We start from the raw sequence: 24958 nt of genomic DNA, 5'->3' as shown, positions 1-24958 counted from the left end.
CTTTCATTTTGTTAAGCAACAATACATTTTCAAATTAAATTAATTAAAAAAAATCAAAATAAACAAAATGATGAAAATTATGTCAGTGATAAAAATGGATTTAAAAATTGGTTTAACACAAAATACCTTTTTTCTTACCTTGTTTTTGTGTCTAATTTTCTGTTTAGCAACTGACATCCAATATGAATTCAGAGAATTTGACTTAGGATACTACTTCTGGTGCCATTAAAGTCTGTTTGAAATTAGATATTTTTCATTACCCAGAATCTGTACTCTTGTTTTGTCCAAATGAATACTATTTCAGGTGAGAGAGGGAAAAGGCAATAAGTTGCATGTCTGTAACGTTCCTCTCACATAATCTTTATTTTTCTTTTTCCATAGTAGTAAGATATCTGTAAGACAAACAATGAATGCTCCTTCTTGATCTCCCATCATAAATACCTTCTTTTATTACATTTTATTAGTTTTATACTCTGGAGTTTAATTGCAATGTGATTAATTAGATTAAACTGTTTTGAGAAATGGCTTAATCTTCCTGATAGAAGACCATAACCTGCAGCATCTCTGAATTTATAGCTAAACAGATGCTACAGGTCCTGGAATACACAGATGAGAATTGTTGGCCTGTTGCCCAATAGTGTGTGTAAGACCTATAATTGAAACACTACGTTTATTGCCTCTGTCAAAAAAGGTATAGTGATGCAAGGTTATGAAAATACTTTCCATGTCTCATGCCTTAAAATACTTGGCTATAATTTATGTAGAGAACCTCTGCAAAAAGCATGTACTTTAATCCAGAACCCCCAGCCAGAATTACACATAAAAAGGCTGAATAGAGAAACTAGCCTTACGAACATCAATGTTTAGGGATGAAAACTGAGAAATACTAACATAAATTCTGGGTTGCTGCAGGTGTTCAATCAGCTGTTCTTCCCAACCAGCGTGCTATTTGCAGATAAGAGCTCTACAAGAAAATAATGAAATAGATTGGCGCTGCTGTGCAGTGTAGAGACCCAGAATAGATCAGATTTCCCCTGTTCAGTAGAGGTGTTCCTGTAACAAGTAGTCAGCTAACATTTAGCATTTGTGTGGCTGTTTTGATTAATAACAGCATTTGCAGTAATCACCTTATTAATCTTTAATACAGTCTTGTGAGATAGGGAGTAGGGTGCTGTACTATGCACAATTATAGTAATGTAAACACTGGTTAGGAGTGACACAGGACCTCAGAGGTGTTAGAGACAGGACTAATTTCTTGCCATATCACTTTCACTACAGTTGTGCTGTCCTGGAGGAATTTGCTTTCTGAATAGCTGGGAAATCTTTGCTGTGTCCATGTGTGTTTGAAAAATTGACAGATATTGCTTGGTTATATAAACTGCTAGTATTGACTGTCTTGAGACTTCTAATAGGTATTTCCTGATCTGTGATTGTTTGTTATCACATATTTATTCCTCATTCCTCTATTCCAGTCCAGCATATTTATTAAAACTAACCATTAAGATCTACTAAGGAATTAGGTCAGTTACATTTTGTATCTAGGTTGTGCTGTACTGAACCGGTTTATCATTCATGTCCTCAGAGAATGCACCTCAGTGTTCATCCTGAACACAAAGGTTTCATCATTCTTAACTCTGAGCAAACCCAAGGCATTTCTAAGTCTAGAAGGATTACTTGACTCTATAGAAAGGAGAATTTCTTGAAATTACTAGGAATGAGGGAAAGACAACAACCCAGTTCCAAGCAAACATAAAGAACCAAAGAGAATTATTTGTATTCTCAATCACTTTCTATACTCAAAACTGTTCTCCTGCAATAACAGGGATTAGGATCTGTGCCTGTGACAATCTAGGGAGGATGCACAATCACTGCTGTCAAGCAGGACAAAGTCTGTAGTTCCAGATCACACATGGCATGTGGCTATCAGCAGACAGTGCTTGCATGCTCTGGGTTAGCGGCCCCAAGCTGTGATAACAAAAACAGTTTCAGTGTTCACTATTACTGAGCTCATGTGTTGATTGTAAGCAGTGACCACGACTGCAGTGGCAGAAGCAGCAAATACTAGAGGGCACCTCTTATTATGATGCTGCACTATTTCCAAAAAAGCCTGAAGTGCAGCACAATATAAAGATAGTTATTGTTTTCAATGCAAGCATGAAGTACAATTTCCTTATTTACCTCTAGCTTATCACATCAAGATCCTTACTAATCTTCTTTGCAGAGAAGTTAGGAAGATGTAGAGTGTTTGTGCCAGAAAATATTCTGTCCTTGTCTAGGAAGAACAGTTCCACAATGACATAGAGTTTACTAATGAAACCCCTCAATTTAAATATCTAAAAGGTAAGTAAGTATTGCCTTGATACTTTTTACTGCATTTATAGGTAGTACTAAAGCATCCTTAGGGTCAAGAGTCAAGAACTTACTTCTGAAAGTGTCTCAGTACTTTGGCTCCATACTTCAAATGTATTTCTGTATCTCAGCACTACTGTATGTAGTATGTGAGTAAGGTCACTAAAACAGCTATAAGTTTTCCTGGCAGTTTGGTTGTATCATATAAAATAAGTCTAGCAATGATCATCAAAACCAATCATGAAATTTTGGCGTTCATTCAGGAGAGAAAAGATTAGGGGATTTTTCAAGACACATAATGAGATGCATTGGGCAGCCAACACACTTACAGAGAATGAAGAGTAACACCACAGAGAAAGTTAAAGAAATTTCAAGAGAGAAACTGGGGAGCAGAAGGACACAGGAAGGTAGGAATGGAGGGAAAAACTAGCAAAATCTTTTGTGCTAGACAGACCACTGAACTGAGTCTGCTGAGCTGTCAGACCAACAGCATTTCAGTTAGCTGTACTGGCAATTTTGAAGAGCGGACATGTTTCAGAATCCACAGCCGAAGCTTGTAATGGTCATGCTGTATATTTCAGAGAAGCCCACAGAGATGCATCAGTATAAAGTCACAGAAATGAGACTTAAAATGCAGAGGATGGAATCTGAGGATTTTCTCCATAAGACTGTAACGTGGTACCAACTGCAAAATGAGGTACTGCTCTATCACTGTATTCTCAGAGGGTTTTTAAAGATGACATCTTAGAATCACTGCATATCATTCTTTTAGTCTGTTTCTGTAGCGTTAAAAAAAAAAATCCTTTGATATATTCTCAATTTCTTATGCTGTTCTAAGAACATTAACATTTCCAGCTAATATTGGGTTTAGGTTACTGAAAGCTTTCTATTATGTGTTTCTTTCCCTCTCTTTTGGTATTACCTGTCCTTCAATATGTGTTGCTGAAATTTGTGTATTTGACAAGCATGGGTTTCCTTATACTGACTACTTTTTAATGACATACTACTTACACTTCCTATACACATATAAATATTTGTACTTCTACACATCAAGTTCTCTTTTTATGACCTACAGATGATGCTTTGAAAGTTGTTTTGTTGTCTCAAGAGTGAAATCTTGACTCCATTAAAGTGAAGAGAAGCACAGGTGTTGATAGAAATGGGATGCTATGCTCTGACCTTTTGAAGTGCGCAAATGGTATGGATTCATAAGCAGTGACTTTCTCAGGCCTTTAGGAGGCAGAGATCTCAAGGGATTTCTGGAAGATGATTATGAGCTGAAAAATCTGCTGCCAGAAGAGGCCATATTTCAAGGGCTGAATATCCAATGATTTTCTTACATAACTCTTTTAGGAGGACATGTCTCACCAGAAAAAAATGCATTAAGTATTTCTGATTTGCTGCATCATTAACTATGTGACATATATCCAAAATGTCTTTTGTAAAACTCTTACGAAGTCCTCCAGCTTCATTTTAGCATTCCTGTGGTCTAGTTAGGGCTGTTTGTAGGTAGATGTTACTGCCAGAGTATCATGCAAGATGAAGGTCATACATAAAACTCTGTCTTGATATAGAAGAGTTGCCAATCTACTGGAATTTCCAAACAGACACGTCCAGACCTTATAAATGCAAACAGGATAGGTCAAATTCTCATACTTGGATTATTTGAAGTCAGACTGTGCCAGTGTGTATAAAAGTAGACAGCTTAGCTCAGATTTGGATTTCAGTGTGAGTGCCATACAAGCAAATCCCTATGTCAAAAAGAGAAGAGTTATCTTCTTGCAGAGTTCATCAGTTTAGTTTTTCAGATCTGGAAGTCATGTCTTAAACAGGCAGTATATTTTTTTTTTCGTACCAGATCTGTATGTGACATCTAATAAATTTACTTTTGGGAGGGTTTGGTTTTGTTTGTTTGATTTTGTGGTTTGTTTGTTGTTGTTGTTGTTGGGTTTTTTACTGATAGTCTCTTATGTCTATGATCATTAACAGATTGCCATAAGGAAAACTTGGTCATCATTTAGTTCCTTTTGCTAAATCTGAAGTCTGATTTACTGTTTCCATGTTTATTATATCTTATGAACTAAATATTAAGTTCTGCAAACAGTAATGTAGGTTCCGAGCCACAACAGTAGAATGATGAGATTTTGCAAGCAACGTCCTAGAGTCTGAAGTGCAGACTGCAGTTATGTGCCTTCTAAAAAGGTAAGATGCATTAAAAGTCTGCCTGTTTGTCTAGATGTACTACATTCCGTGTTTCATCAAATAAAGTAAATGTAGGTGAGGAACACATAGTGTATAAAAACAACATAACTGACCCAATACGCATCTCATTTTCCCTTGGCAGATCTTCCAGTATAGATCTGGCCTTCAATGGGGGTTTCCATTCATGCCTACAATGTTTTCCATAGCATGGCATCTCAGTGAAGTGGAAGGCATATGACAATTTGGCTTTTTTGGCTATGGTGTCCTCAATCAAAAGCACTGAGTCACATTCCTTTTACGCACTGCCTGGCATGCAATGTGCAATATGTCAAAAAACATTGCTGCCCCTTCCATATCGTGTATTGTTTTCTTCCACAAGCTATTAAATACAGTGGAAGATATTTCATATTTAGATTGGTCACAGGCAGTGAGTAAATACTTTTGCTCATTTAACAATGTGCTTATTGTGGGCACATTCTGTGCTCCAGTAAAGCCTTTTGCATGAAATCACCCATGGGAAATAGCCTTAAGCACAGTGGAACCTGGAAAACTTAGCTTCAAGCAGGGGAACTCTTGAATTACATCGTGCTGGTATATTTACGTCTATGTGTCCCCTTACAGTCAGCCATCCCCTAGCTGTCACACTGGCCCCTGGAGACTGCTGGAAACTGGCACACTGAGGTGGAGCAGCACTTCAATTGTTCTATGTCAAGGTATTGGCCAAATCAGTACTGGCTGGCAGAGCCCAAAGCTGCTGTAGGTCACTTTCCCATGCATCATTCTTCTGTATGTGCTTTGTGTGCTTTGGGTTAAAGCTGTGGCTCTAAGCCATTTTCCAGACTACACTTATTCCTGCTTCACATTCTCAAAGAAAGGGTCTATGATTTCAGGTAAGCTATTTTCATAAGCGAGGTGAGCATGATTATGCTTTTTGTTTCTTTACTACAAACAAATATTGCATCTGAACTACAAGTCAAGTCCAACACAGAATCCCATAGACATAGCATGTCAATTAATTTTGGTTCCTCTGTTTCAATCTTTCATTTAGGTGACAAATATATAAAAACCTCTTTTGGATGAAGATGGTTAGGACCACTATGTTTTATTTATTCTGATAAGCATTTCAAATAAACTGTTGTCACCAGGTGCCCAGCTGTGATCCTGTGATTGGGTACCAGTTTCAGACGTGTGATGTGTGCATTTGTCTACCTTACATGGGCAAGAGGGGTATTACTTCAACACTTTAGCATGAAGAATGCTGTTCTATATCCACTATGCAGAATGCTGGTTTATATCCACTGGTATTGGATTATATTACTTTTTAATATTACACTTTTACAGCTAGAGAGTGACAGGAAGCTCTCCAGCAGGTATCTTTCAAAGCTGTGACATCCACTGCTTCCTTTAATGAGATCACTTTCCATTTTACTTTTTTTTACTTAAGTACTTACTGTATGTGCTATGTTGTTGTACCACTCTAAAAGGACAGCAAGAGAAACCAGATCCAGTAGTTATTCAGCCTGCACTTCACCTAGCGATCTCCATCTGATGCTCAGATAAATTCTAACTTTAAGGATGAAATCAGAACACTGAACAGATGCAGAGCTTTCCTTCTGTAACTGAAGTAAAAGATAGCGACTTTACTAATATTTCAGCCATTAATGATGCTGCTGAAATCTGCCATTTGCTTTGGTCAGTTTGATTTAATTCCCCAGTTTTCCTCTTACCATTCCTTCCCTGATTTCTCAAGCCTTATCTTTCTGATGAAACAGATGTCAGCTGTACTGCAGCTGGGCATGCAGAAATCCTGAAGTGTTTAATGAATGGCATAGGTTCATCTTGTTATGCTCTTGCCTTTGCTATCACAGATCACTGCTGGTTTTCTAAACATGTCAGAGGTTTAGAAAATAAAGACAAATCACTTCAATGCAGCTATGAATGCACTAGGTAAACTTCCCGTAAATGTTTAAAGCCGTTTCATTTTCTTAGTTATCATGGCTTTTCCATGACAGATGTATCTAATTCCTAGAGAAAGCAATGTTATTCAAGTCAGATGATAATGAATTTCTTAGACAATATCAGAAGAAAAAGATAAATGTGAAGGTAGGTCCCAAGGGTTGCAAAAATAATTTTATTCTGATTAGCTCTTAATGCAGATAAAGCTACTACGTTTTCTTTTCACTCTGCCTTTGATGATGAAAGCAACAGGAAAAGAATACCACCACCATCAAGTCAGTGAGGCACTGTGATATGACTCAATGCCTGGGGCTGACTCCAAGTATCCACACTGTTGATCCTACCATTTGTCACTTCTGCATAAGTCAGTGCCTAGAAGTCACAATGTGCAGAAGCTGACAAAGAGCTGATCACCTGGGTGCAACAGGAACAGTTCACTGGAAAGCTAAACTATGAAGACTTGCTGTAGGCATGGGAGTCCTTAATAGAGCAGATTGTGTAAATTCTCACACAGAGCAATGAATTTAAATACTGGCAAAAGAACTGACTTGTACCCTTTTCTATGTAATACAAATCATAGAATCATAAAATCATAGATTAGTTTGGGTTGAAAGGGATCTTAAAGATCACCACGTTACAACCCCCCTGTCATGGGCAGAAGCAGCTTTCACTAGACCAGGTTGATCCTGTCCAACCTGGCCTTGAATACTTCCACAGAGCATCCACAGGGCATCCACAATACATCCACAGGGCAGCCACAGCATCTCTGGACAGCCTGTGTCAGTGTCTCACCATCCTCACAGTAAAGAAGTTCTTAATATCTAATCTAAATCTACGCTGTTCCAGTTTAAATCCATTACCCCTTGACCTCTCACTACACGCTGTTGCAAAGAGTCCTTCTCTGTATTTCTTGTAGCCCCTCTTTAGGTAGCAGAAGCTGCTGCAAGTTCTCCCCAGAGACCTCCTTCAGGCTGAACAAGCCCAACTCTCTCAGCATCTCTTCACAGGAGAGGTGCTCCAGCTCTCTGAGCATCTTTATGACCTTCTCTGGACTCACTCCAACAAGTCCACATCCTTCTTATGTTGGTGGCCCCAGAGCTGAACGCAGTAATCCAGGTGGGATCTCACATAGCAGAGGGGGGAATAATCCCCTCCCTCAGTCTGCTGGACACGCTCCTTTTGATGGAGCCCATTACACCGTTGATTTTCTGAGCTGCAAGCACATTGCTAGCCCTTATAGAGGTTCTTCATATCCTTTACCTCCATAAATGGCTCCAATAAGCACTGCTTTTATATATGAAGTTGATGAAAAATCCCCCTGAGCCTTCCATAAACAAGCCTACTAAAGCTGTCTGTTTACATAGACAGAAAATGAGCTGGTCCAATTAGAATTTCATGAGCTCACAAATGTTTCTCCCTAGGAAGATGAAGTAGAAACCATTTCAAAAGGATTAATGCCTAAGCTTTCTGAATTAAAATTATAACAGGTGTCAACTTTACATGCTTGTCCTTGCAACAAATTATCCGTTTGATTGATGACAGAGTAAAAGATAGTGTTTTCTTTAGAGTCCTCTTTTGAAAGTGAAAAGCTGTGATTTTTCCATATGATTGTACTTAAATCACCTCCTACTATTTTCTTAAATGAGCTCTGCCTAAGGAAGATGTGAGGAACTACATTTTTTGAAGGACACTTTGATAATGAGTTCATCTTTGTATCTTTAAAGATGGTAAGAGGAACTCCTCTTATGATATAAGTTGCTATGGTTTAATGTATTTCACTCTGATCTATCTTCTCTATGTAAAGATACTATATACATGCCTACATAAATCTTCTCAGGTGCAGATTTCTAAGTAACAGGTCTTGTCCTACCTTTCTCTCAAAGGGAGGATGTCTACTTATGATTAACCTCAGAGCAAAACAAATTTACTAACAACATTTAATGAAATCATTGTACTTACCCTTAAGTCTGTGTTTAGCTATTTATTAGCCTCATTATATAGGTAAGCTAGAAGAGGAACTTCTATCCTCCAGATGCTTGGGGACATGAAATATGACCAAATTAATCTTAGTCTCTGTATATTGTAGCTTCTCATTTTTTTCCCTGTATCTCACCAATATAAAGTGTTTGCAACCTCTCAATGCTGCAAGTTTATTTCCATGCTCCTTTCCAGTGCTGATGTGTACAAGGAACATTTGAGCAAATTTGCTGCAACTATGTTGGAAATCTCCACTGTCCATTTGCTGATTCTCAAATATTTAGCTTAGGATATTATTTAGCTCGAGGTATCTAGTTTGAGGTAGCATTTAGCTAGAGGTAGATAAGAGTTGCTGCAGTGGTAACACAGACTGACAAAGCCAAGGGAGACTGTAGGAAAGCTGGCATTTGAAAGAAAAACTTTAGTATTCAATGGAAATATATGCACAATGCCAATTAACACAACCATGCCGATAGTTAACTCTCCATCATCTGAAAAACTGTTTTCCTGACTGAACTATCACCTGCTAAGTTGCCTAATATGAGAAACACGCTTGGAGTAAGGCTCCCTGTGCAAAAGAGAACCAACTGGACAATGTCAAACCCGAATTTGACCAGAAAGCCTTAATTCCATCAGGAATGGCCTGAGCTGGGGCTGTCAGAGGCTAGCTCTGTGTTAAGAACATGGTTTTGCAGGCTATGAGGCATGCTTTCAGGCAGATAGGGTCTTCCGGCGCTGTTTAACGGGGTACTTGCGAGCGCAGGGAAGCCGCAGCCCTGGAGCCCACCTGGCCTGTCAGCTCGCCCAGGACCATCCGGGCGCACTTCCCGCGGGGAGCACTGCCCACAGACGGCGAAAACCCGGCGGGCAGAGCAGGGCTGGGTGCTGCGTTCTGTCTGCCTGGCTTCCCGTGCTTGTGCAGCCGCCCCTCCGCCCCAGCCGGGCTCCACGTCCATTGCTGCCTCAGGCCCAGCACTGCCGCCCGTCCACTCCTCGTGCTCCCATCCCTCCGCCGGGGCCGGGAGTGCCCTTGTGCGGAGTGTGAAGGCAGCTGTTCTACCCCGGGACATCCCTCTGCCCCCTCCCCAGCGCTGCCCGCCGCGCACCCGCCCGATGCCACCGCCCTGCCCCTGCCCACCCCTCAGGGGAGGACGCGGAGCCGCAGAGCCTTATAAAAAGCCCCCCAAGGCGGGCGGGCAGGAGGAGCGCACCGCGCTGCCGGGGCTACTGCTGAGTGTGAGGGGAGGGGCGCGGGCAGCGGCACCATGGCCCAGGCCGTGTGGGGCTACGACAGCGACAACGGTGAGTGGGGGCGTGGGGCCGCCGGGCCGGGCTGAGCTGGGGAGACACTTCCCTGCCTTCCTCCGCAGGACCCGAGCGCTGGCATGAAAACTACCCCCTGGCCAAGGGAGACAAGCAGTCGCCCATTGAGATCAACAGCAAGGACGTGAAGCACGACAGTTCTCTCTCCTCTTGGCACGCCAGTTACGATCCTGGGGCAGCGAAAACCATCCTAAACAACGGGCGCACCTGCCGAGTCGTCTTTGATGACACTTTTGATCGATCAGGTTGGTTTTTTTTTTGCTTGGCTTTTGGGGGATTATTGGAAGGAGCTGAGCAAAGTGTTGGGAATCAAAATGCATGCTGTGGTACCTGACCTATGCAGGCTAGCAAAGAAAAGTAATTTGGGAACATAAAGTAGTTTATTCTGGTCGATCTGGCTATTTTTAGGTCCACCATAGATGGGATAAGGAGGCTGGAGCTGCAGGGGCATTCCTAAGATTTGGACTTTGCTGGAAGGTGAACTTCTCCCCACGTCACCTTCTTCAGCGCAGACACTGCATCCTCAGCTTTTGTGTAAGGAGAGAGCCCTCCTCATACAAACATACCTCAGGCAGTGGTTCTGGTGGCCTGTGCAAAAGTGTTTCTCCACCAAAAGTTTGTATTTTAATAGTCAGTCATGTTTATATACAGAAGCCAGTTGCAGGTATTCTGTATATAACCCTTGAGGGGATTAGTGTGTACTCTGAGGCGCTTCATAAACAAAAACCTCATATATACATTTCCAGTGATCGTGACTTTGATTTCTTCAGATACTGAACAACCTGAAAAAGCTATGAAGATAATATTTATGAAAATAGCATTTCATAGCTTCTGGAAAGCTACAAAATGTAATTGAGAGAGGGCAGCCTCGCATCTCAAAGTTAAGTTGTTCAAAAGCTGACTCCAGAGCTATATCAGTGTGGAGCTCTGAATGCAGACAGGCAACAACTGTCAACATGAATAATAAACTCTCAATATCATATAATACAAAGATATCTCAAGAGCATACAGTATTGATCAGTCCAAGAAGGAAAACAATCTAATTAATGGAAAACAGTTACTTTCCATTATATTTTCCTAAATCTGCTTTGATGGCATTTGTATTGGGATTTTATTCTTAGTAAGCTATATAATTAATTAAATACATCTGCATTATACTGAAAGATCTCAATGTCTCTTATCAAAATAAGCTCCTTGTTTCCTTGGACTCCTACCAATAGAGCTACCTGTTACTGTTTCACATCTCACAGACGGAATCTAAACTACATATGACAGGGACCATCTCTTTGCTATGTATTTGTATGGTGCTTTAGTATTTATTATGGCAGTTTCTACACAGAGACCTCAGACAAATAATAAATTGCACTTTTGTTGCAACACAGAGTGCTCTTCCGCAAACACTTGATAAAATCAGTGCCGTGGCTGAAAGCATGGGAAGTAAGTTGATTATGAACCTTTTCACATGGTGATTCTGCTCTGTCTTCTTTGCAGCTTCCTAAAGGCTGCAGCTTCCTAAAGGCTGCTCAAGACCGTATCTGCCCAGGGAACTGTTTTGGAGAAAGACACTAATTTGGCCAAGCAGAGTGCAGCCCTTCCTCTAAATCACCTTTCCTCCATTTCTTCCCTGCCTTTCTCCTCCCCATCATGTCTTGTTCTTCTGGACATTAATTGTGCACAATCACTCTCTGCTGCTGTTAATAACTTTCTGCAGGCTGCTGGACAGTAGTTAGGAATCAAGCCTTTCATAGGGGTGTGTATGATTGTATCAAATACAGTATTTGACAGGTGTGAAAAAAACACATGAGAAAGTATTTAATAAACATTTTTTACCTTCTGTAGTGGCAGCAGCTGAGGATAAGTAGTAGCCACAGACCTGATTTTAATTGGAAAAAGAAATCTAGCTTGAAGATATTGATCTAATCAAATGGAAAATTTTGAATCTTAAGACTTATTTTCATGTTGGAGAGATCTGTATGCTGTTATGAAGTGCTGTTTCCAAGTGCTTTGCAGTACGATCTCTGGAAAGGGACATCTCTAAGAAACAACTGCTGCCTGATGTTCCAACTCTGTTGATTCAGCTTGTCAATGTAATTAGATCATATAAATTCAGCTCTTGGAAGTTTCTGGCCCCCACTGATTCCAGTGTGAAATGGCTAGTAAATACTTGTGAGGATTTGGGTCTTAAGAGTCTATGCCTTATTTTTTCTACATTCCCAAGTAAAACAATTCATATTTTCTATTGCTGGCTTTTATACAGAAGGCTTACTTATGACTTGTATGAGTTATGATAATTTAGTTATGTACAAACTCTGAAACTAATTGGAACTACATGCCTAAAACTCAGCCATTTGTTTCTGACCCCCAGTGGCTGCGACACTGACCAACTAAAAAGAGAAACTGCAAAATTAAACCTTTTGCTCTGTGTGTTCCAACATATATAATATCAAGAATTATTTTGAAACCACTAGGGACAAGAGGATTTAAATATTACTTCAACCTTAACTTTGAACTTCAAAGCTATTGGTAGACATTCAAACTTGAGTGCTATTTAAATAAGTTCTTCTGGCACTGCAGTTGTGAATTGCATTACCAGCTTCCGTGTAAGGAACATGTCTCATTCCTGCCTTAGGTAAGGAATGAAAAAATGCATTTGAGAGATTATCCTCTAAGCAGCCCCTGCTTGAAAGAATTTCTAAACTAAAAGAGCAGGTATGAGGTTTTGAAAGTCAGAGTTGTTGTCAACTGTCAGACTGATGCATGGTCAGCATTGTTTGGCTATGAACAGCAAACATAACAGGTCTTAATTTTTTTCATTATTGGCAACCTAAATGCGGACTGCAGCTTTTACTTGCTCAAGAACACTTTTCTAATTAATTTGACCTAAACTTTCTTCTCTTCCCTCAGTTTTAAGAAATAGATTTTTTTGTTGTTGTTTTTTGTTTGGTTTTGGGTTGTTGTTTTTTTTAAAGGAGCAAACTATGCTCTTTGTTTGTCTGAACTGTAAAAGATAATGCCAGTCATGGACTACAGGTATGCTTCAAAGCACCTTTGGGTTAATTTCACAGTCCTATTCCCAACCATTTCACAACAGAACATTTCTTAACAAGGATCAACTTGAATGCCTTCCGTCTCTCTCCAGATCAAGAACTATAGCGTGTCCACTTACCAAAAGAAAAGGGGCTTGTTGGGCAACTAGGGTTTGATTCTGTGTTTGACTCACAGCAGATTTCACAATTTCCACATCAAGCAGGACTCCTCCCAAGAGATAACAGAATTCAGCTCCTATCTTGTAAAGTGGTAAGTGTTGTGACACTTACTGCAGTCAGCTGTATTTCCAAGAGGTGCTACACCCTTCTGAAGTATGGGTGCCCACACAGTGAATGTGTATGCCAGTGTTCTGTAGCCTGGTGCTGATGTGGATTGTCTGTCGCAGTGCTGAGAGGTGGGCCGCTCACAGGAGCCTACAGACTGCGTCAGCTTCACCTGCACTGGGGTTCCTCTGATGACCATGGCTCTGAACATGTTATAGATGGGGTGAAATATGCAGCAGAGGTAGGACTTACTTTTGATAGTAGTGTTTAGTACTGACTGGAGCCTGACTATCTGTGCATCTGAACAGATTAACCATTCTCCCTTTTGCAAGTATGTAGCTATGGATTTTTCTCTAAAAATCCATGAAACTTGTGAATATTCATCAGTATGCAGTGGGGTAAGTTGCATCTGCCAACAAATGTATCTTTGCAAGTATATACTAACATGGAATTTGCTTCTTTAAGCAAGAGTTTTGCTGGTATTTTAGAATGTTTTAAAAATATTTGAGGCAAAGTGATCTGTTATTTTCAAATAGGAAGATCTGTTTTCTGCTGACGGTTTTTGGCTTTCAGCTATTTCTGTTAGCTTGAATGACTAAGTTTGTTTCAGAAAGGATTGCTAAGGAATAGAAAAACTCACTAAAAGCACATTTGATAAACTGACATTCAAAATTAGATCCACCTGTCCTGCATTCAGCAGTAGTGGTCATTTTTTCTCCTTCTTAGTAGCTGGTGCAGCGCTGTTTTTGACTTTTGGCCTGGGAACAGCGCTGATAACACCAATGTTTTTAGTTACTGCTCAAATGTTTAGTCTGACCAAGGACATTCTGAGACTCATGCTCTGCCAGGGAGGAGGGGAAAACGGGAGGAAGCAGAGACAGGACACCTGACCCAAACTAGCGAAAGAGATATTCCATACCACAGCACATCATACCTAGGATGTAAAACTGAGAGTTACCCAGAAGGGCTAGTGCAGTGCTTGGTCAGGCTGGGTATTGGTCGGCAGGTGGTGAGCGATTGTATTCTCTTTTCTTGTTATTTCCCTTATCATTATTATTATTGGTGGTAACAATAGTGGTTTGTGTTATACCTTAGTTACTGTTCTTATCTCAGCCCGTGTGAGTTACATTCCTGGGGAGGAAGGGGAGGAGTGAGCGAGTGGGCTGTGTGTATCTGAGTTACTGACTGCACTTAAACCACGACACCACCTTAAAGTGGATTCAGAGTGGTAAAGAGTATTTTCCAGTTTCTGAACATCTGTGCTTTAAAATCTCTGTTTATTTTCAGGAACTGTGGACAGTGGTTGGTAGTTTGGTTTTTAATGTTAGCTACTGCACTATTGTTGTCCAGATTTGCTAAAATTAATGGCTTCTCTAGGCCCTGAAGACTTCCTGATGTTTTCTTTATTGATGCTAGTGAATTACTAGCAGATGTTATCCCCTTCCTCCATCTTATTTGATAATAGGCTCAAAATACATGCCTACTCCCACAAAAAGTCTGCAGTAGTGTTTTCCTGCCTTCCACCTCTACCCTCAATGTGCAGAGCAGGTACTTTGCCCACCTATCATAGGAGAAAAATTAGGCATGCATTTTGCAGGGTCAGTGTGCACAGACACTGAGAGATGACTGTGAGTGATGGTTTGGGGGAGAAACGGGTTCCCATTCTTTGGCTACAGCCAAACTGTGTCAGTGTTCTACTATCTGTGCACAACTAAACAGACAAATTCTGCTTCCTCAAGCTATTTCTTCATTAGTTCAAGCACAGGCTTTTTATGTTACTTTTGTTTGCAGTACTCAGATAGGTATTGGCAGGAAAAGAAAGCCTGGAATGTACAAAATTTTGCTAGCATGCAACCAAAGACATGTGGCTGCTCCACCTTTATCTTAAGCAATAATATCCTCAAGAGAAAAGAAACAGAAACCAATACATTAATTTCTATTCAGGACAAATGATTTTGTTGTTATTTAAAATAAATATTGCCATGCATTAAAAAGAAAAAAAGTTAAAAATTTGCATTCAAAATATGAGCCATATTTTTGGGTTTGGGTTTGGGTTTTTGTATGGTGCTGTGTTACAGATGGCACTTATTTGAGATTCCGCACTGCTGGTTGCAGCAGTTGTAGCTATATGCAGGAGCCAAAGATTTTTTTTTTTTATAGAAGGAGAAGTAAAAGATTGAACAAAGCTGTATTTCAGGATGTGTTTCAAAGTAGAAATGGGAAAGAAATGGCAGGTTACTCTATCCAGTATAATGTGCCTAGAGTAGTAAGAGATAAAAAACAATGTGTGCACTGCCTGCAATCCAGTGTAAATCTGCATAAACTGAAGATCTAAAAGTCTGCTTGAGATGAAGTGCATGTCAGGAAGTGGTTTATGCACTCACTGCATGTGTGCATGCCGTGTGCTTGGGTTAAATTGTTTGTAGTTGCATTGTCTGATTAATTTTTAAATATATTGTGTGGAAAGCACCATTTTCTTCTTCTTAATGCTTCAACTAAATGCAAAGTGATGCTTTATAGGAAATGAGAGCGTGTGGAAGCATGAGAACAGCAGCAGGAAATACATGTGTTTTCATGTCCATTCCTTTACTTACTGTGTACTGTAAACTTTTCTTAGTTTAATTTAAAAGCTTGTAAGATTGTGCTGTTGGCAATTTCTTGATTTAATAATTGAGGTTTCATTGATTTTTAGTTACATATGGTGCACTGGAATCCAAAACACGGTAATTTTGCTGGAGCTTTAAAACAACCTGATGGTGTGGCTGTTGTGGGCATTTTTCTGAAAGTAAGTCACAGATGTTTAATTTTGGTAATTTTCTGTATTTTTTTTCTCTCTAATGCCAGGGAAAATTATCCCATCATTTTTCCTTGCACTGAACCATTCTACAGGAGAACACTCAAAGTGATATACAGACTGATGTCACATATGCACTAACCTGTTCAAAGCCAGCTTCTGACACCATCTGTACCAGTGGCACATATCATGGGTAGTAGTGAACAAGTCACACAGCTTCAAGCCTGAGACACTTGCTAGCTCTATCCCTGATAGCTCATCAGCTCTTTAGTGTGGAGTGTAGACTGAGGAGGACAGTCTGCATAGGAAGAGTGCTTCCTCCTGCCCTTTGTCTGCTAGCAGGTATTGTGTCTGCCTGTCAGCGAGGTTATGTAAACTGAATCCCTTCCTTCATGTCTTGCTGATCCTTACATAAGCTGGGAATTGAAATGAGTTCAACAAACCTGCTCAAAAAAAGTAATTGGTGGTAAAAGATGTTCACTGAAGATTTTAACCACAAAATACAACAGCTTGATAACAAAATAATGGAAAATATGTACCAATAGTTTCCAACTGTTTTTCCTAGTATCAGATGTGCAGGTGGTTTAGGTTACTGAGAAACACCAACAGGCAGGCAAACTAATAGCAGTAAGTTACACAAACTTCAGCTATGTCACTTTATGTGAAGATGGACACTTCAGCTTGAACAATGTCAGAGAATAGCTCTCCTTATATTGTTTTATCACTAGTAAGCTGCATTTATACAAGCAATAGCAAGTGGATGTAATTAATTTTGCCACAGTGTCCCTGAACAGGGTAGATCCAATTAATCTTAATTCTGTTACACTGTGAGCAAGCCTGACCTTTTTTCTTGTGGTTGGTTGTTCAGCGTCTGTCCAGATTCTCCCCTATGATTACATCCTTCAATTATTCTTCCTTTGTTACTTCTTCTGGTCTATTTTAGGCTAAAGCTTTATCTTGTAAAACACAATTTAAGAGTAACGCTATCTTCCTATTAACCACGCTAAGGTCAGCTAAAAGGTCTAGAAAAGTACATACTATCACTTTATCTTGTCTGGCTTTCTTTCCTTGTTTCCTTCCTGCTGTTTAGTGTATGAGCTGTTGTTTTGCTGTGGGTTTGTCATGTTCTACAACTGCTTTTTTGGATATTGCTAAAACAGAGATTGAACTATCTTCTGAAGAACTGAATTTAATCTATTGTGGAACAAGACATGCCAATAATAGCATGTCTTATGCATACTGTCTACTCATCGTGGATGCAGAACCACGTCAAAGCTTTTGGAGGTGCTGAATTTCATGAACACAAAGTGACCCCATAGCTTGAGGAGGTCATGACATGAATTTCATTGTGTCTGACAAGAAGTCTGATCTGACTGCATATGTGCTGTAGAGTGTTTGAAGTGTCTGCAAGAAGTCCAGCTCATCAGATTATCAACACTTTGCTGAGTGCTCATATATCTCACACTGGTTGTGGGTTGCTTTCAACCCATGAGTCAAGAGCCAGGCCTCGGGTGACGTAGATGACATTATCTGACCACGCAGTTTGTTCCCCAGGCAGTGGGAGGTGCCTTGTAGAGTCCTTCAACATATTCTTGAATTGCAAAGCCAGTTACTTGAGTCTGCTATTCCGGATGTGCCTTTAACACACATAATTTTGTGTCAGTCTGTACCGGATGTTCTGCAAGTACTGCTGCTAACCTGACAGATGGGATGTACTGAATTTCTTTCAAACACTGTGGAACGTGATAAAAAAAATACAGTACTTGTGCTTTGCATTGCAGGTTGGAAATACTCCCAAACCAGAGATGAAGAGAATTCTTGAAGAAATTGATAACATTAAGACCAAGGTATCAAAACAATTTCTGTGATATAATGTAGTTGAAAAGCAGCACAAGCAGAAATCAGTTCAGATTCACTTTTTGTCATCATTCTCATATCTAACAGTAGCACAAGAGGTAATACATTGAACTGTGGAGGAGGACACTTTCTTTTGCTTTAGTAAACATGTAACTCCTCATTTATGTAAGTATTCTTGTTGTAAAGAATTTTCTACCAATCCTTGCATGCACAATTTATAATCTTATTGATACTGCTCTGTAAAAACATGCCAGTGTTCAAATATCAGGAAGAAATTAAAAGATCTTTTTAGTATGAGGACAGCAGTGGCCAAGGCAAAATGTATAATAATCGAGTCGGAAATTTAGTTAGCTTGAAATGAGAAGAAACTGGTAGGAATGATGGAGCAAGTTCCCACTCAGTGTAAGGGAGATTAAAAACTTTATTAGTTTTAACATGGAACTGAATTCAGTTATAAAGGATTACACAGTACAATTTCTACAGCAGCCCTAGGTTCTCTCTTCCTTTCTTTGTGCTGTAATACTAGCACAAACACCATCACAAACCTATTCTAAACTGTTTTTCAGTTTAGTTAATGATCTAAGACCACAGTCCATACCTGTTGCATAGACACAACTGCAGAATTATGATACTGCATCTGTTGTTACTTAACATGTCAGGGGAGTTGGAACTGGGTGATCCCAAAAGTCAAATCCCAAAATTCCATCCCAAACCATTCTGTGGTTCTATGACTGTGATTATTATTTAACGTAAACCTAACTTCTAGGTATACTTAAGCAATTCTATTTCATTATAAGTTTTATGATTCTAATGATGCTAAAAGTCCCTTTTTTACTTAACATTGAACATACCACCAGATTACCAGAACTGAATTTTAGAAATTTTGTAAGTATTTTTGTACATATTTAGCAAAATTTCTTGCATTTAATTTATGTATGCATGTACTGCCATTGATACACTGATCTGAGCCTGAAGTCTCTTCCCTTGTCACTCAGTCATATTCATTTTATTTTTCAGCCTTTTCTTAGTCTTCAGATACAATTCAGTTCTTTCTACTGATGGAACTGAAGGTCATTTTTTTCTCTCTACCCATTGCTTCCCCTCCTGTGTCAATGATACCTGCCTTGATGCTGCTTTCTCTCATAATCCCTCTATAATTTTTTGGCCATTTACATGCAGAAGAGCTTTGCCATGGTTAGTAAAGTTGATCGGTCACCCTGTGAAACACTGTGTCATACAGTGGTGACAAATGGCAGCAATATCCACTCCATTACGTTGTATCTGGTACTGCCTTACTGGGGATTTCATGGTTTTTATCAGCAAAAAATTAGAAGTCTCATTTCCTACATACAGATATCATCTGTAGTGGTTCTGGGAAAAGCAACAGTTAAAGAAAAGTACATGTGCAAACAATGATATCTTGTGTTTCATTTCTAATACTTATTTTCTTTCCTATCATCACATACATTTTACCAAGATTACCTGTTTTTCAGGAAAGGTTAATATATGGTATCACCGATGTATTTATTTACATGCAGTTTCAACTGCTGTGGTGCATTACAGGCAGAGGAGTTTCTTGGACACTACTTACTGAAAAAGCATAAGTTACTTGCAAACTCATTGAACTTGCGCAATTATTTTTCCAGGAAGATATATTTGGAGTCTTGAGGTTATTCTACCTACCCATGTATTGTGCAAGGATGTGTGGGAAAGATCTCAGAGCCTCCCATTGCATTTTCTGGAGTAATAACTGTTCCCATCTAGAAAAGATTCTCCATGTTAGGAGAAGGAATTGGGAACAATATGTTTTGCATTCCAGAACTGCATCCTAAATACCAGTAGAAAAGTGAACTTTTTTGTGTAGTTCTTGTTGCCCTGGGGGGATAAGGAAGTCTCATCACAGTCCTGTGGAGATAATCTTGTGGAGTATCCTATTTGATGGGAAAGAAAAACTTCTCAGGATATATTGTCTGGTGTTTGGTGTTCTCCCTTGCCTGGTGATAATCACTGCTAGTTGTGAGACATTCAGGATCCAGTACTCTTCCAGCAACTTGCTTATTTTTTTCACATGAAGTGTAACAGTGTCAACAAAAAGATTGAGTGTCACCATGACACTGTAATTACAATGTAAAAATAGAGGAGAAGATTCTTAACGAATCTGGGCTAAATGCCTGGACACTGTTCTATCAGATAAAAAGCGTGCAAGTACCTGCAGCCACATCCTTGAACTTTAGTCGCAACTGACCCAAAATAAAATAAAAATTTGAATAGAAAAAGGTGACTGAATTTGCTTTGGTCCCACACAATTCAGTTTGTAATTTCTTTCACTTTATTAGTGGAATTGAAGTGTCAGCTGTTATTAATTACAGGGCAAATGCTTGACAATAAGAAAAGGAGATTGATATCTTGCATGAATCTTGTTATTTAATTACTTCCTTTATAATAACATAGACACTGATGTCTTTTTGAGATGCATATCCCTAGAGTTACTGCAGAGAGTTATTTTTTGTTTCTCTAAGGGGAAAGAGGCTCCTTTTCAGCACTTTGATCCTTCAATTCTTTTCCCCAAATCTCGGGACTACTGGACCTACCATGGTTCTTTCACTACACCCCCCTGTGAGGAGTGCATCACCTGGATTCTCTTGAGGGAGCCGATTGAAGTCAGCGCAGATCAGGTAAACTCCAGCTAGTTTTGCTACTCCTTTACGAGTTCTCACCAGTGTCTCAGTATGTCAGGAGGATGATTTGCAATCCCTGCGTTTCCTTGTATTTTCTAGTAAGGAAAGCTTTAGTTGAGGGCTGTGAGAAATTTACTGCAGAATAGACTGTTGAAATGGTCTGACCTTGAGAATCAGGGTCCCTTCTAGACACCTCCTGCAATAGCTTCAACAGCAGTATTCTTGGGATCCTGAAAACCTGCAGAAGTGTCCTTGAGCCACAAAATTCAGCCATCACAGCAGCCTCAGTTCATTCTGTTTTCCAGCATTAAGTGGCAAGTGAGACTAACATTTAGCTGGTTTCCCAGTTTAAGAAGTTGGTGGTCCACATCTTGACTTCCTAAAACATGTCAGAAGGATCAGACTAGCTAGAACCTGCAAACCTGAATGTTATTACAAATCAATGGACTAATTGTATTAATATAATGTGCATTTAGACAGGAGAAAGAATAGAGAGCCAGCCTGGGTAAGGTGACCTTTTTAATTCTTGCATTAAAACTTTTGGTTATTTATAGTATTTTCTGCTTCATCAGTACAAGCCAGGGTATAGCCTTTTTCCTGATTTGGCTGGTTTTAGAACAGATTTATTTTGCATTCTGATGAAAGAGTACCAATTAATGAAGTAACACTGAATTTAAATTAATTTGGAGAACAATGTCTAAGTGCTGAATTCATGATTGAACTTAGTAATTCAGATAGCATATGTTTCTCTGCCGTACAGAACAAAATAGGAACTTCTGCAGACCAGCTTTTTTCTCTACTTACATAGACTTGGCTGGCCATATTTTCATAACTACAGTCCAGCCCCAGCAGGGTCATTATCTTGATCTTCATCAAAAAGAGTAAAACTCTCTTCTTCCACATTCTGAGTGTCGATCCACAAATCCAAAAGAAGTCCAGGCAAGGGTCAAATGATGCAGTGTTCTGTGGATGAAGAGTGTAAAGATCCACAGAAATAGTGCTAGGAGTGATTTCTACCAACAGTCTCTACCACTATGGTTGACATTACATAAGAAAATTGCTCTTCTGTCCTTTTCTGTTGTAAGCATCAAGGTCCACACTACTTCCACATGAATTCACATGGATGCTTTACTTTTTCTTCTTGCAGATGGCAAAGCTCCGTAGCCTTTCTAAGAATCCTGAGAACGAACCTATGAACCCACTAGTTGATAACTGGCGCCCACCTCAGCCTGTGAAGGGCAGGATAGTGAGAGCCTCATTCAAGTGAAGTCTCAAGGCCCACTCTACTCAACCTGAGTGGGAAAACCCCTGCATCCCAAAGTGTAGTTAGTTTTTCCTGTCTACTGCTTTTCCTCTGGATCCAGATCTGTTTCTCAGCTTGAAATTCTGAATGGTAAAACTGATCCTGATTTTGAAAGCAGAAAAAATACTGTAAGCAAATGCCAGCCTTAATAAGGAAGTGCAAGATATACGTGATTCTTGACCACAAATGCTGAGGCATTTTTGATAGTGTCACTTCTCTGCCATGTGGTCTTGGAAGAACAATGGGCTCAGTTTCGATACCTGAAATTAACTTCAAAGAAAATGTAGTAAAGGCAGAAAAATGAACCAGTAGTTCAGAAAAATAACAGTGGATGAACAGGAAGAAAAATGCTTGCTCCTTACAGCATCTCTCGTAGCAATCTTCCTCAGATATCCCACCTCTAGTGTGAACATCCAAAGGGTAATTTCCTCTTGAACATACCAGATTTCCCCTTCCCTCTCCTGTTGACAGTTTGTAATCCAAGATCACATTAGTATTCTGATACAGTCAGGCATATTCAGCTTCTGTGTGTGCAAAAGGAAAGACACCTTGCTGTCATTTCAACATTTACTGTCTGTCATGTCCTGCTGCTGCCCATTGATCTTTTCTTCTTTCACTGCTGCTGTTACTCCATTCATCCAGCTGTAGAGTGCTGCTGCTGTCTTGGTGCCTTGTATTCAGTTACATCTTTAGTATTGCTGAGGGGAAAGTGTCTTTTTTCTGATGCTCTGTGTTACTTCCCAGGATGATGATTTTTTAGTTTTGATGCTGTACCTGTTTTTTTTTTATTTTTGACATTTTGGGATATATATTAATGATCTCACCTATTGGGGATTTTGTTGCATATGGAAAGGTCTTTGTGGATGACTTGCATTTCATCTGACTTCCCCAGTACTGAAAAATCCAGGTTAACTCACCTCAGTGTTTGTTTATTGTGGCTGTAGTTAGAGACTCTTAAGTGGAGTCTGTTAACTTTCTGGGGAGACCCATCAGCTTTTATATATGATCTGAGCAAGGAGTCAATCACTGTCAGACAGAAACTTCTAAATCATCTCCCCTTGTTCTTCATCATGTAAACTTTATCACTGCAGCATGCTTCCTAAAGAGCAGAACACAAGTACCATATAGCTTGAACCCATGTGCAGACTATGCAAGTAAAGATCTGTTACATTATATTTGTGTTATTATTTGGTATTATACATACGGGAGATTGGGTGGCCAAAGCTGGTCCATAAAGCCTCCTGCAAATGAAGCTCTGGGATTCTCTGTATTCTTCTAGCTCATCAGGTGGCAGAAAAGTGCGTTCTTTGGGAGATGTTTGCCACAAATATGTTCATAACATTTTTAAGGGATATGTCAAAGTCTGAAAAAAGCAGGGTTACAAATTACTAAGTAGGCATTTTCCAGTTCTCCTTCAGTATTGCACTTTGCACCATTACTAGAAAAATGGTGCTCCCAGAGGGAAGAACTGAACGGGTAACATGGGGGAAATTTTGCTGTTATTGCCAGCACAATTCAGTGAGAATTCAGGAATGAAACTGAGAGCAGTGTTTGATCTTTTTTATTCTTGTAGACATGTTCAAAAAATTGCTTAATTCCCACAGAGAGATATTATTTCAGTTTATTAGAAGTGCATTTTACTCAGTATGAATCGGTTTCATTTTAAAAATGAAGTTCGTGTCATCAGGAACTATTTATTGAATCCTTTCTGCAAATGTTTTGGCATTGGCTTAATCTTATCAGAAGATCAGCTTTTGATATGGCAAGTGTACCACTTGCAACAGTATTGATTTTAAGAGTCTTAGATCTTCTTTAAACTCCCAAATCTGCACGTCTTTTCAACACATAAATATGTTTCTACAGAAAGCTCATGAGCAACAGTTTTTTTACTGTACTGTGTCTTACATGTAAAATTTCTTCTCATATCCATATGCAGTTGATCTTGGTATTGAGAAAATTTCAACACAAATAACTGAGACAAAAGTTTGAACCTTTCCACCTAACAGCCACTGGCTGTGATGTTTTAATCTCTTGTTATTGGGGCAATAAAACAAGATAACAGCTTTTAAAATAACAGCTTTTGTGTCTTCAGAGAATCAATAAATTTACTTAAAAAAGTAAATTTACTCATAAAAAGTAAATTTTACTCATAAAAATTTATTTCTAGTTGTATTTCTGATGCTGAATGATGATTAAAAGTAAGCATAGTAGAAAATTCTTTGATACATGTGCTTGTAATACAAGAGTGGACAGGCGCTATTTTACCTGTTGGAGTTTAGTTTAATATCTTATCCTGGATACTGCATCTCAAAAATATGAGACATCAGAACAGTATCACTTGTTGTCTCTTTTCAGGTACAAAAAAAGAGTGTTTATTTCTTGCCTGAACACAAATATTCTCTTACATCTTCCCCAAATTCATACATTCATGTCTGATCATGAATACCACTCACTTGTATATGAATTTCTGTTTCTTGCAAGAAGCACATGGATCAGTTAGTTGAAGTGTTGCATTATTCTGAAATTTCCTTGTTAATACATACTTTTTAAGCACACAAAATAAACTTGTTAAAGTGAAATGATATCTTACTTGTTCACAAAATCAAATACTGAGTATGCTTTGCTTTATTGCATGGTTTCTCTACTGTCTTTGAAAGGCAGAATAGGCAGAAATTTACCAACTATTGATGTAGTAGTTTCGGTTTCAGCAGGAAACACATGCTTTGTACACTGGCACAAAGCAGTACAGTCTGAAATTTATATTCTCTCATGCATTTGCTCTGGATCCATTCTGTCTTCAAACTATAACCACACAAAAAAACCATCAGCCTCATTGTAAATATGCTTTAAACTTCCTCACTTGAAGAATAAAGCATACACGGTTTTGTTCCATTGCCTTTCTCACTTTGATGAATAGTGTAGCTCAATATTGATTACCTTAGTAACAAACTAAGAATATGTCATGTGGACTTTAATCCTGCTGCTTCATCTGTCTTAAAGAGAGGGAGGCACAGAAAGCCTGTAAATTTTGTGTTACTTAAAACACAGGAACAGACTTGAATACAGATGGAGACCTTGTGATATTGCTAGGAAAATAAACACCAACAGTGTGAAAGTTTTAGCTTTTTATATTTGGACTAGGCAGCTTAGTACTTAAAAGGATGCGTAGAATCCACTTAATCCTGTACATAACAAATGCTAGATTTCC

General features: G+C 39.2%; 1 protein-coding gene across 3 annotated transcripts; it reads left to right on the top strand.

The window, feature by feature from the left end:
• Positions 1 to 9698: 9698 nt before the first annotated feature.
• LOC101880659 (carbonic anhydrase 3-like) lies at positions 9699 to 24642 on the top strand. 3 transcript variants are annotated; one of them, XM_005150837.3, is made up of 7 exons: positions 9699 to 9786; positions 9855 to 10052; positions 13241 to 13359; positions 15811 to 15903; positions 17694 to 17759; positions 20289 to 20444; positions 21595 to 24642. In XM_005150837.3, exons 1-7 carry the CDS (start codon positions 9750 to 9752, stop codon positions 21712 to 21714), a joined length of 789 nt encoding a protein of 262 aa, XP_005150894.2. In that variant the 5' UTR covers positions 9699 to 9749; the 3' UTR covers positions 21715 to 24642. The 3 variants fall into 3 exon arrangements, with proteins under 3 accessions (XP_005150894.2, XP_030906442.2, XP_030906441.2); XM_031050582.2 differs by lacking the exons at positions 9699 to 9786; positions 13241 to 13359 and having other exon boundaries at positions 9897 to 10052; XM_031050581.2 differs by lacking the exons at positions 9699 to 9786; positions 9855 to 10052; positions 13241 to 13359 and adding an exon at positions 13402 to 13516.
• Positions 24643 to 24958: the final 316 nt, after the last annotated feature.

This window comes from Melopsittacus undulatus, chromosome 1 (genome assembly GCF_012275295.1).
Source record: "Melopsittacus undulatus isolate bMelUnd1 chromosome 1, bMelUnd1.mat.Z, whole genome shotgun sequence".
NCBI lineage: Eukaryota > Metazoa > Chordata > Aves > Psittaciformes > Psittaculidae > Melopsittacus > Melopsittacus undulatus.
Note: the sequence above shows the minus strand (reverse complement) of the source record. Positions and strands in the feature narration are given on the sequence as shown.

Bases quoted from the DNA above. Each gene is read 5' to 3' on its own strand.
- LOC101880659 (XM_005150837.3), top strand. From the start codon at position 9,750: ATGGCCCAGGCCGTGTGGGGCTACGACAGCGACAACG. The intron at 9,787-9,854 runs GTGAGTGGGGGC...CTTCCTCCGCAG, and splicing joins GGGCTACGACAGCGACAACG to GACCCGAGCGCTGGCATGAA. The intron at 15,904-17,693 runs GTAAGTCACAGA...TTTGCATTGCAG, and splicing joins TTGTGGGCATTTTTCTGAAA to GTTGGAAATACTCCCAAACC.